Below are 13,524 nucleotides of genomic sequence, written 5' to 3' on the forward strand. Positions count from 1 at the left end.
ACCATTGGCATGATTCTTGTCAACAGACGACGTTTCCAGCCCACTGAGTTAACCAGACCTAATTGGATTTTGAACACTAGAATATTTGAAGCTATTGGAATTATATCATGACATTTTGCACTTTGAATTTGAATGACTCTGAACAGAACATATTTATGAGCTTTATTACCTGTGGTGATAGTCTCGTTTCAAAAATCGATAATCGACCATTTGGCACTCCCGTGTGCTTTGGGCGTTCGTGTGATTCTCCTGACTTGAGTGATTATCGTTCTGCTCTGAGCATTCGCCTGTCACACTCCCCATGCTGAACAAGTTCTTTCTAACTTAGCACACTTTAAAGTTTCCAGTGTGGCGCCGTAAAGAGAACTCGAGAACTAAACCAGTGAATTCATCCTGTGACCGTTCCAACTGAAATTATCCAATAACGTTTCAGTTTTTCATTTCTGATACACTATCAGTTGCGACAGCGTCGAGGCTGCAGTTTATCATTGGAGCTGTGTGCTCACTCTGACAGGGAGCTCGGCACGTTTCAGCAGCTGCTGCAGGAGCTCGAACAAACCTCTGACGATTGTGTGCCAAGTACATGGATCAGCACTATCTCCGCTGTGTGAACCTTGCCCAAGTCTGGGGAATAACTTGCACAATTGGGCTGGCACTCCAAGGAAACCGAAATCCAGTTTCTGTGCAAGTGTTTTCATACTTCCTCACATCAGCAAACATCAGGCACTGAACGCATAATCTGTTCAACACACCATCACGTCATCCTAAAGAGTGAGTGCAGCTATTCCTGCGAAACAGTACGCGATCCTGTGAAAGAATTGGCCAGCGGATGCTGACTAAAAACAGCAAAGTTAATTTTCAAAATATAAACCTTTAACTCTTTATTTTCTTATTTTTCTATCTCTATCCTTTGATTTCTGTTCTTCAAAATGTTTCCCCCCCTACTTCATTTTCTGAAACTGAGCTGACAATCAGTTTTCTCCCACAGAGTCCCTTCATTTTCTGACTCTTGAACCTCGCTGCGTGCCTGTTCATTCAAGTGCCAAATGTCCTAGTTCTGTTACTACTTTGGAGGCAAGAATATTTCAGCTAAAGGATGCAGAAGGAATAAACCTAATTAAGAGCAGATATTACTGTATGCTGCAAGTTTTGAACCAATACTCTTTCATGTCGGTTCTTTACCTAATCTGGATTTGTTCTTTTCACTAATTTAATGGTTTCTGAGTGAATGAAGGTCAGATTTTGAACAGCAGAAACAACGCTCTGTTCATCAGAATCAAATTACTCCCGAAGAGCTTTAATCTGTTGAAGTTGCTTGACATGCTGTTGATTTGATCAATGTGTGGATCAAAGGATTAAGTGATTAGATCTGACTCAAAGAATTTGTGCTGATCCTCAAAAGATTAAACTGGACCAGCACGAAGGTAGGTCACAGCACTCGTGAAGGTGTCACGACAAACAAATCATATCCTCTCTCGCCCCTCCGCAAGCTCAGGACAGTCGTCCTCTTTGTTTCTTGTCATTCAATTCCAGCCTTAAAATGTAGAACACAGCCCTCTCTAGCGGTGTAAAATTCAAGGTCATTTCAGGGAAATGGGTGAAACAAAGTCCATCAAAAGCTTGACAATTTCCTGTAAGCACAAGAACAGGTTTGTTTGAGCTGTGAAAAACAGTCAAGAGATGGTCAGCAGGCAATGTTCATAGAAATTATAGCAGGGATCCATTCTTCATTTTATCTTCAAATACGATACAGCACAATCTTTGCACATTACTGTCCAATGATGCACTCTTTCACCCCTGCTAGTGTATGAAAACGTGGATTGATCTGTAATTCACATAAGCTAACTAAGATCAACTGAAAAAAAAATCCTTAAGTGAGATCCGATGTGCTTAACTATAAAACACAGTCAAATCAGGTTACAGTCTATTTAAAGTTTTAGCTATTTGATAGGATTGTTAACATTGAACACAAGAACATGGATTTTCCATGGAGGCCACTTAATTGGAACATAGAGAACATAGAACATAGAAAAGTACAGCACAGAACAGGCCTTTGGCCCAAATGTTGTGCCAAGATTTAATCCTAATGTAAAATATAGTAATTTAACCTACGCACCCCTCAACTCACTGCTATCCATGTGCAGGTCCAGCAGTCACATAAATGTCCCCAATGACTCTGCTTCCACTACCACAGATGGCAACGCATTCCATGCATTCACAACTCTCTGTGTAAAAAACCTATCTCTGACATCTCCTTTGTACCTTCCTCCTAATATCTTCAAACAATGACTTCTCGTACCAGTCAATCCTGCCCTGGGGAAAAGTCTTTGGCTATTGACTCTATCTATTCCTCTCATTATTTTGTACACCTCGATCAGGTCTCTTCTCTTCCTCCTTTTCTCCAGAGAGAAAAGTCCAAGCTTATTCAACCTTTCTTCATAAGGCAAGCCCTCCAGTCCAGGCAGCATCCTGTTAAACCTTCTTTGCACCCTCTCCAAAGCCTCTGTATCTTTCCTATAGTAGGGTGACCAGAACTGGACACAATATTCCAAGTGTGATCTCACCCGGGACTTACAGAGCTGCAGCAATACCTCACGGCTCTTAAACTCAATCCCCCTGTTAATGAAAGCCAAAACACCATATGCTTTCTTAACAACCCTATCCACTTGGGTGGCAACTTTGAGGGATCTATGTACTTGCACACCCATATCCTTCTGTTCCTTCACACTGCCAAGAATCCTGTCTTTAATCCTATATTCAGCATTCAAGTTTGACCTTCCAAAATGCATCACTTCGCATTTATCCAGGTTGAACTCCATCTGCCATTTCTCAGCCCAGCTCTGCATCCTGTCTATGTCGTGCTGCAGCCAGCAGCAGCCCTCCCTACTATCGACATCTCCAAACTTTGTGTCATCTGCAAATTTACTAACCCACCCCTCAACCTCCTCATCCAAGTCATTTATAAAAACTACAAAGAGCAGAGGCCCAAGAACAGAACCCTGCGGGACCCCACTCAACACTCCTCGAGGCAGAATACTTTCCATCTACAACCACTCTCTGCCTTCTGTCAGCAGCCAATTCTGAATCCAGATTGCCAAATCTCCCTGTATCCCATACTTCCTGACTTTATGAATGAGCCTACCATGGGGAACCCTATCAAATGCCTGTTCAAATCATGTTAAATTTCTCTCCAAATTCATGGACGATTCAAATTATTAGGGACGCAACAATGAGGAAAAAATCATTTTGACTATCAGTGAGGTCTTTGAATATGCTCACCTCTGATTACAGCAGAAAGACTCAGCCTATGCGTTCTGAGGGGCATGCTCACTCTGTACCAAATCTTCAAGGACTTATGTATAATTCAAGTTTGATATTTTTAGTTGGGCCTCTCTATGTATTCCCAATCATGGGGTGTGGATGCTATCAGGTCAGCACAAATGAGACAGTTGAGCTTTCAAAAATAAACTCAGATCTGCACATAAAAGTCATCACAAATGCAACAGAGACAGACATTAACGTCTACATTGATATTTCAAACCCAATGTAAAAATCTGGTGGCTCTAACATGAAAGATTGCTTGTCAGGTGTTTCAGGAGAAGAACCGTGCCCAGTTCCATCAGTCCTCACAAGAAACCTCAATAAGCGCACTGGAAGCTAAATTGAAGAAAATGGTTTATAATTGCTGCAAGTTGATCTGTCACATTAACGTATCTGGCTTTTACTTCTTAACAAGCTGCTTCCTGGGAAGTGGGTATAACACAGGCAGATGCTTTCTGGCCTGACTGTCATGTGTTATGCACTTCAGTAACTGCAGCAAGCACATCTGACAGCACATCTGACAGAACATCTGGCATAGGCTTCAATCTAACTTGGTAAAGGAATGCTTAAATTTATTTTTAAGGGCAACTCGGTGAGTTTTACTAGTGAGCTGAGAGCATTGCAAAACTCAGCAGGAGCTGTTTGCAATGTCAAATGAGAAGTGCAGTGTGAGCAATCATTTTCAAAGAGCCCAAATGGAGAGAAGGGGTTTTGGATGCAGTCTCCCTGCTTACTCTTCTTCCATCTGGGGTTTCCTTTGGATTCATGTTAGCATTTGCTATGCTCTTGTTATGATGCTGTGAAGGATATAGTCCAACACGGTACTGGTTTGTCCTGAACTGCTTCAGAATGCCATGTCTTCTCAACATTGTTTCACGCACTGTCGCTTTCATTATGTGCCTCTTGCCCTTGTCCTGTTGGGGGCCTGGTGCTGGGAGAGAAGTGGAGGGGGTGTGGATGCCATCAGCCAGGTGAAGAGTAGATATCCCTTGTTTCCAAGCAATTACCTTCTGGTTCTACTTGAACATCCGAAGGGGAGGATTTGCACAGTCCTGCATGTGCAATGCCTCTCTCCACTGAGCCCTTTGACATTGGTGGTAGGTGACAGGTGTTGGCCTGCGTGATCATGTGTGTGCTGTTGATGGCTTCCATAGACCACCAAGAATTCCCCTGTCCCCTGCTTCTCCCTTCTTTCAAATACCATAACGCAATTGCCTTTCATCATGAATCCATCCGTCACTGCCTGAAAATTGCAATGGTAAACAGACTAGATAATATTTATTATGTTACTAACTCCCTCCTTGACATGTGATTGTATAAATTTTTAATGCAGTTGTGACTCTCACTGGCAGTGTTGTCAGGGTGACCAGTGCCTTGTTTAGTCACAGTTACAGACATTATTTTTGGATGAGGTCAGGCATGAACAGTGTGCATGGCTCTCTATGCAATGTCCTCCTCCCATTACTCCCATTTTGTGAATTTTCCTCACTCTGCAGCATCTGCTCCAGTTCTTCACAAGGCTGCAGACTCGGATAAACTACACCCACTGTATAATCCCCATATCATTTGGAGACATGGGGGCAAAATCTCTGATTTCTCATGCACAACCTCACCAAATAGGCTGCAATATGTCCACAAATTTCCAGTCCTTAAGTACCCTGTAATGCCACCACAGTCTGGTATCTCTTATGTTCAGCAGTGAGTTATTAGTGCAAACATTCACTGGATCTCTGTGATGTACATCTGAAAGGTGAGGGCAGATCAACTGAAAAATTGACCTTATAACCTGCAAGGGACATGGGTGTTGCATAAGTCATATCAGAAGTGACCAGCTGTACATTTCATGCCTTATCATTTTTTAAATCAATGGCATTAAAGCTCATTAGTACTAACTGTTCAATTTGGTGAAAATATCATTATCCACAGTACACAAGAACATTTAGCTTATTTTTTCTGTCTTAAATACATTGCTGTATTCCTTGTTTTCATTCACATATATTTCCTTTAAAAACAAAAACCTTGCCTCCCCATCGACACAAACCAAACTGGTGGTTTCCCCTCAGCTTCTGCAGGTAGCCTTGAATTATTTCCAGGATACAGTCTCAACCTTGTCAGTTATTCTCTGATATTTTCTCGGAGTCACCATGATTTGTGTGTCTGTTAAATTAGTGAATCTTGGCGACTTGTGTGACCACATTTATCAGAGGTCATTGTTGGAATCAGGAACAAATTTAGTACAAAGAACATAGAACGTTACAGTGCAGTACAGGCCACTCAGCCCTCGATGTTGCACCAACCTGTGAAATTAATCTAATGCCTATCTAACCTACATAGTTCCATCATTATCTATATGTATGCCCAATGCCCATTTAAATGCCCTTAACGTCAGCGAGTCTACTACCGTTGCAGGCAGGCCGTTCCATGCCCCTACGATTCTCTGAGTAAAGCAACTACCCCTGATTTCTGTCCTGAATCTATTACCCCTCAATTTAAAGCTATGTCCCCTCATATTAGCCTTCACCATCCGAGGAAAAAGGCTCTCACTGTCCACTCCATCTAACCCTCGAATTATCTTATATGTCTCGATTAAGTCACCTCTGAACTTTCTTCTGTCCAGCGAAAAAAACCTCAGTTCCCTCAGCCTCTCATCGTAAGACCTTCCTTCCATACCAGGCAACATCCTCGAAAATCTCCTCTGAACCCTTTCTGAAGCTTTCACATCTTCCTGTAATGCGGTGACCAGAACTGCACACAATACTCCAGGTGCGGCCTTACCAGTGTCTTGTACAGCTGAAGCATGACCCCAAAACTCAATTCCCCTACCAATAAACGCCAACACACCATATGCCTTCTTAACAACTCCATCAATCCGGGTGGCACCTTTCAGGGATTTATGCACCAGGACACCAAGATCTCTCTGTTCATCAACACTGCCATGAAGTTTGCCATTAGCCCAGTACTCTGCATTCCCGTAACTTCTTCTGAAGTGAACTAGCTCACACTTTTTCACATTAAGCTCCATTTGCCACTTCTCAGCCCAACTCTGCATCTTATCTATGTCCCTCTGTAACCCACAACATCCTTGGGCACTATCCACAACTCTGCCGACCTCAGTGTCATCCGCACATTTACTAACCCATCCTTCTACACCCTCATCTAGATTATTTATAAACATAGCAAAAAGTAGTGGCCCCAAAACAGATCCTTGTGGCACACCACTGGTAACTGAGCTCCAGGATTAACATTTCCTATCAACCCCCACCCTGTCTTCTTTCAGCTAGCCAATTTCTGATCCAATCCGCTAAATTACCTTCAATCCTGAAAATCCGTATTTTGTACAATAGCTTACCGTGTGGAATCTTATCAAATGTCTTACTGAAGTCTATAGACACCAGATCAACTGCTTTACCTTCATCCACCTGTTTGTCACCTTCTTAAAGAACTCAGTAAGGTTAGTTAAGCACGACCTACACTTCACAAAAACGTGTTGACTCTCCCGAATCAAATTATTCCTTTCCATATGATTATAAATCCTATCTCTTATAACGTTTTCCAACACTTTACCCACAACCAAAGTAAGGCTCACTGGCCTATAATTACCAGGGTTGTCCCAACTCCCCTTCTTAAACAAGGGAACAACATTTGCTATTGTCCAGTCTTCTGACACTACTCCTGTTGACAATGATGACACAAATATCAAAGTCAGAGGCTCTGTAATCTCCTTTCTGGTTCCCCAGAGAATCCGAGGATAAATCTCATCCAGCCCAGGGGTCTTACCTATTTTCAGATCTTCCAAAATTGCAAAAGCCTCCTATTTGTCAACAGCAGTCCCTCTAATCTAGTAGTCTGTATCTCCATATTCTCACTAACATTGTCCTTTTCCAATGTGAAAACTGACAAAAGGTATTCATTAAGCGCTTCCCATGTCCTCAGATTTCACACACAACTTTCCACTGCTATCTTTGATTCGCCGTAATTTTACTCTCGTCATTCTTTTATTCCCAAAATACGGATAGAAGGCCTTAGGGTTTTCCTTGATCCTATCTGGCAACAACGTCTCGTGTCCCCTCCTGGCTCTTCTGAGCCCTTTCTTCAGATCTTTTCTGGCTAACTTATAACTCTCAATCCCCCTAACTGAGCCTTCATGCCTCATCCTCACATAAGCCTTCTTCTATCTCTCAACAGGAGCTTCAACTTGTTTAGCAAACCATGGCTCCCTCTCTCGACAACTACCTCCCTGCCTGATAGGTATATCCTTATCAAGGAGTAGCTGTTCCTTGAATAAGATTCACATTTCAAGTGTGTCCATCCCCTGCAGTTTCCTTCCCCATTCTATGCATCCTAAATCTTGCCTAATCGCATCATAATTGCCTTTCCCCCCGTTGTACCTCTTTCCCCGCGATATGTACCTAAGTCTGCCCAGTGCTATTGTAAACATAACCGAATTGTGGTCACTATTGCCAAAGTCCTCCCCTACCTCCAAATCTAACATCTGTCTGGGTTCTTTCCCCAGGACCAAATCCAATATGGCATCGCCCCTTGTTGGCCTGTCTACATACAGTGTCAGAAAATCCTCCTGCACACATTGAACAAAAACGGACCCATCTTAACTACTTGAACTATAGTGTTCCCAATCAATACTGGGTAGTTAAAGTTCCCATAACTACCCTGTTACTCTTGCTCCTATCAAGAATCATCTTTGCTATCCCACCCCAGATATTGGTACCAAATTAGTAAATTTGGATGAGAATTTAGGAGAAGTGGTTAGTAAGTTTGCGCATAACCCCAAAATTGGTGATATAGTCAACAGTGAAGAAGGTTATTTGAGATTGCAAAGGGATCTTAATCAGTTGGGCCAATGAGCTGAGGAATGGTGGATGGAGTTTAATTTGGATAAATGCAAGGTATTGTACTTCAGTCAAAGAAAAGGGGCAGGAGTTATAGAGTTATAGGGCCCTGAGTAGTTTTGTGAAACAGAGAGATCGAAGGGTTTAGATATATAGTTCTTTGAAAGTTGTGGCACAGGTAGACAGGGTGGTTAAGAAGGCATTCAGCATCTTTGTCTTCTTTGCTCAGACCATTGAGTACAGGGGAGTTGTAAAATCATGTTTAGGTTATGTATGAAGTTGGTGAGGCCACTTTTGGAGTACTGTGTGCAGTTCTGAATACCCTTCTTGAGGAAGGATATTTTTAAATTGGAGAAGGTTCAGAAAAAGATTTACGAGGATGTTGTCAGGACTGGAGGGTTTGAGTTATAAGGAGAGGCTGGATTGGCTGGGACATTTTTTCACTGCAGCTTAGAAAGTTGTGAGGTGACTTTGTAGAAGTTTATAAAATCATGTGGGGCATAGATAAGGTGAATAGTAAAAATCTGTTCCTTAGGGTGTGGGAGCTCAAAACTAGGGGTCATTTTTTAACATTAGAGGAGAAAGAGTTAAAAGGGATCTTAGATGACTTTGTAGACGTTTATAGACAATAGACAATAGGTGCAGGAGTAGGCCTGCACCACCATTCAATATGATCATGGCTGATCATCCTTAATCAGTATCCTGTTCCTGCCTTATCTCCATAACCCTTGATTCCACAATCCTTGAGAGCCCTATCCAACTCTTTCTTAAATGAATCCAGAGATTGGGCCTCCACTGCCCTCTGGGGCAGAGCATTCCACACAGCCACCACTCTCTGGGTGAAGAAGTTTCTCCTCATCTCTGTCCTAAATGGTCTACCCCGTATTTTTAAGCTGTGTCCTCTGGTGCGGCACACACCCATCAGGGGAAACATGTTTCCTGCCTCCAGACTGTCCAATCCTTTAATAATCTTATATGTCTCAATCAGATCCCCTCTCAGTCTTCTAAACTCAAGGGTATATAAGCCCAGTCACTCCAGTCTTTCAGTGTAAGGTAATCCCGCCATTCTAGGAATTGACCTCGTGAACCTGCACAGCACTCCCTCAATAGCCAGAATGTCTTTCCTCAAATTTGGAGACCAGAACTGCACACAGTACTCCAGGTGTGGTCTCACCAGGGCCATGTACAGCTGCAGAAGAACCTCTTTGCTTCTATACTCAATCCCTCTTGTTATGAGGGCCAGCATGCTATTAACCTTCTTCACTACCTACTGTAACTGCATGCTTACCTTCATTGACTGGTGTACAAGAACACCCAGATCTCTCTGTACTGTCCCTTTACCTAAATTGATTCCATTTAGGTAGTAATCTGCCTTCCTGTTCTTGTCACCAAAGTGGATAACCAAACATTTATCCACATTAAACTGCATCTGCCATGCATCTGACCACTCACCGAACTTGTCCAGATCACCCTGTAATCTTCTAACATCCTCATCACATTTCACCCTGCCACCCAGCTTCGTATCATCAGCAAATTTGCTAATGTTATTGCTAATACCATCTTCTAAACTCAAGGGCATACAAGCCCAGTCGCTCCAGTCTTTCAGTGGAAAATCAATTATAAAACCATGTGGGGCATAGATCTGGTGAATAGTAAAAATTTGTTCCTTCGGGTGTAGGAGCTCAAAACTAGGGGTCATATTTTTAAGGTTAGAGGAAAAAGAGTTAAAAGAGACCTGAGGGGTGACTTTTTCACACAGAGTGATTCATATGTGGAATGAACTGCCGGAATAAGTCGTAAATGCAAGTACAGTTATACCTTTAAAAGACCTTTGGACAAGTACATGAATAGGAAAGATTTAGAGGGATATGGGCCAAATGCAAGCAAGTGGGACTAGTTTAGTTTGGGAAGCTTGGTCAGCATGGACCAGTTGGACCAAAGGGTCAACTTGCATGCCATATGACTCTATGACTTGATGACTTCCACCATTTTTTTTTCATTTTATAACTCAACAACACTGAAGCCAATAACAAATATAACATCATTGACCAACTCAGGAGCCATGACTCAGAACTCATTGCTTTAAACTGTCAGATGATGGGTGGGGCCCAAATCTTAGTTTTGTTCATTATGTACCTTGATTCAGGAATAGTCAAGACTCACACTGAAATAAAACAGGCAGCATTATACAACACTTCCTAATCTGTCAATCCGAAATGAAACAACCTCAGTGCATGGGCATCCCTTTAAATTAAACCTCAATAAAATACTCACAAACATCATCAGATGTAAAATGCAGAGAATGTTTGGTTCATGATTGAATTTCGTATTTCAGTTACCCCTTCAGCGCAAAAGCTTAAACAAATTGAAACAGACAGGAGAAAAGCCTTTCACATCCATGACTCCAGAGAAGTTCATAGTGGCTCAGTGGTTAGCACTGCTGCCTCACAGCATCAGGTTCCCACGTTCAATTCCAGCCTCGGGCAACTGCCTGTGTGGAGTTTGCACATTCTCCCTATGTCTGCGCGGGTTTCCTCTGTGTGCTCCGGTTTCCTCCCACAATCCAAAGGTGTGCAGGTCAGGTGAATTGGCCATGCTAAATTGCCCATCATGTTAGGTGCATTAGTCAGAGAGAAATGGGTCTGGGTAGGTTACTCTTTGGAGGGTTGGTGTAGACTTGTTGGGGCAAAGGGCCTGTTTCCACACTGTAGAGAATCTAATCTAATCTAAAAACAGGAATAGGTTGTGAAATGAACAACAATTTTAGGGATCTGTTGCAGCCCCTCAATCAATCAATGCAATACTTACAGAGGCAAATGGAATTTTTAGCAGACAAGGGGACAGCTCAGTAACAAAAAAAACTAAATTTGTCACAACATAAATATAACAAAATGTTCCTCAGGGGATCACAGAATAGTGTCAGTCAGAAGAGTGAGAAGAGGTGACAAAAAGTAAGGCCAACCAGATATTTTATGAAGAAAGTACATTTTTACTTAAAAAGAAACAGAAATTTTGTGAGTCCTTACCCACATTAGGTCTCAGAAGCTCAAGAAAAACTGGTCATGTTTTCACGTTGTCTAACCAAAAGGCAGCTCAGAATCTACAATACACAGTGGACAGAAGGTCTGCATGAATAGAACAATGACTGAGGGAAGTTGCTTAGTCAGTACTGCACAAACATTAAAAAATTTCAGAAGTGGTGTGGAAATTGTTAAGAGTGAGACTGAAGGTGAAAGTAACAGCACCTTCACTAACAGCACCACAATAAACGGAGTACAAGTCAGCAATGTGTCCAAACCATTCTGGAGCATGAATAAATAAAACTTAAAGGATGCTAAACTATTCAGCCAAATGAATTAAGTTTGCAGGACCCAACACTCATGAAAGCAGGATTGCACTGGATTGTTGACCTTGTTATCTTCCCATTGGAGCAGTTTACAATTAGATATGATCAGCTCCCAGCAACTTCAGGGCAGGAAGAATCCAGAGAATTTCAACTGTCCATGCGCCAGTTTCCTGCTGAATGAGCAGAATGAAAATCACCACTGTTGTTCCAAGTTTTTCCAGTCACTGTTGAGATTGTGGGGCTTCGATAACCTCTATTGCCAATACTATTGTAATCTGGCTTTGCAGAAGTCTAAATTTTAAACTGGCTTGAAAGAAATCTTGACAATTTTCACTTGATAAAATTAACTGATGCTCTTTTAAGTCAGTGACACACAACCTGACAGCCTGAAAATGGGCTGTTTCATATATCAGTACTGAGATATCTCACTGTGCCTTAAAAGACAAAAAAGAAGGAAGAGGTCCAGGACGCACGAAAACATTTTGTAGACAGGTAGGTGATAGCCAAGGGAAGTGTGCTGATAAAGGGACAAATGGCATGAAGAGGAGTAGATTGACATGTTCATAATCATAGAAACTCAGAAAGTAGCAATAACAGTAGGTCATTTGGCCATTTGAGCCTTCTCCATCATATCACCACTGCTGATCATCCAACTCAGAATCGTGTTCCTGCTTTTTCATCATTCCCTTTGATCCATTAAGCCGTAAGAACTATTTCTAATTCCTTGAACACATTCAATGATTTGGTCTGAACCACTCCCTGTGGCAGAGGGAGTATAACACTGTCTGGGAGAGCAAATTTTTCCTCGTCTCAGTTCCAATTGACCTATCCCATATCCTGAGACCTGGACCGTGATATTGGACTCCCTGGTCATTAGAAACACCTCTCTTGAGTTTACTCTGTCTCATCCTGTTAAAATTTTATTGGTTTCCACGAGATCTCCACCTCACTCCTCAATTCTTCTAAACTCAAATGTAAATACTCTGAACCAATCAAGTCTCTCTTCAGACATCAGTCCTGCCATCCCAGAAATCAAACTGGTACTTGTTGCACTCCTACCATAGCCAGAACATCTGTTTCCAGATAAAGAGACTAAAACTGCATACAATGCTCCAGTTGTGGTCTCAGCAAGGCCTTGTGCAATTGCAGCAAGACGTCTCTGCTACTGTACTTGAATCTTCTCATTATGAAGGCCAACATATCATTTTTCACTACCATATGGACCTTCATGCTTAATGTGCTACTTGTAAATATGTTTAGCATTTAACAATTTCTCAATTGTTAATAATCAATACGAGATGCTGGATTTATAGCTAAACAAAAAGATGAATTGTTTATGAACCTGACAGTACATTAACAGAGCAAAATTAAACAATACAGCCATCTCATTAATGTTTCAGATTTAAACCCAATCCTCTTGCATTTTATCCTCCACTCAGACACAAAGACAGATAGACAAACAAATACAGTTAAAGGATAAATCAAAATGGAAAAATAAATGAGATACATCTGACCAGTTCAGATCAGCAGTCCCTGTGAGCTGTAACATCACCGGCGTATGGGATTATATCTTGGTTGGTTTATGACGGAACTGATGCATGTAGATCGCTTCCAGTAGGCTCCAAGGGATATTAATTTCATTCTGAAATTGAGATTGTCTTCTCTGCACTTTCAATCAAAACTCCATCCAGAGCTAAACACAGTCTAAAAACCAGTTCAAACTCTGACCTCTCCTTGCAAGATCAACCATCTCCCTAAGAGGTCCTCGTTTTCTTCCAACATTTGCCATCTGCTGAGCAGAAAGCCTCTCCAGAGTCAAAACCTCTATCGATAAGAATCAACCAACAATTGACTTTCAGGAATAGCGTCATTTGCAAATATCTGTTTGTTCTTTAATTTGAAGCAATGAACCGTAATCTAAGAGTTTAGGATCTCCTTTTGATCTGCGTGCAGCAATTTGTGTTAAAAAAAATCACAAACAAATTGATATTTGTTTATGACACCAGGCCT

General features: G+C 41.8%; 1 protein-coding gene across 10 annotated transcripts in view; it reads right to left on the reverse strand.

Annotated features, from left to right (window-relative positions):
* Positions 1-13,524, reverse strand: part of LOC122543083 (cytosolic purine 5'-nucleotidase-like) — a 126,646-nt gene that overhangs the window by 44,609 nt on the left and 68,513 nt on the right. For 7 of the 10 annotated variants that reach the window (XR_006309914.1, XM_043681319.1, XM_043681321.1 and 4 more), the window contains exon 1: positions 170-303. The exons of the other annotated variants lie outside the window; for them this stretch is intronic. Coding sequence is in view for 6 of the 7 variants with exons in the window: in XM_043681319.1 (XP_043537254.1) it covers positions 170-303 (134 nt within the window). In the remaining variant the exon portion in view is untranslated. Of the gene's footprint in view, positions 1-169; positions 304-13,524 lie in introns of those variants that run through there. 10 annotated transcript variants of the gene reach the window in all.

Source organism: Chiloscyllium plagiosum, chromosome 42 (genome assembly GCF_004010195.1).
Source record: "Chiloscyllium plagiosum isolate BGI_BamShark_2017 chromosome 42, ASM401019v2, whole genome shotgun sequence".
NCBI classification, from domain to species: Eukaryota; Metazoa; Chordata; class Chondrichthyes; order Orectolobiformes; family Hemiscylliidae; genus Chiloscyllium; species Chiloscyllium plagiosum.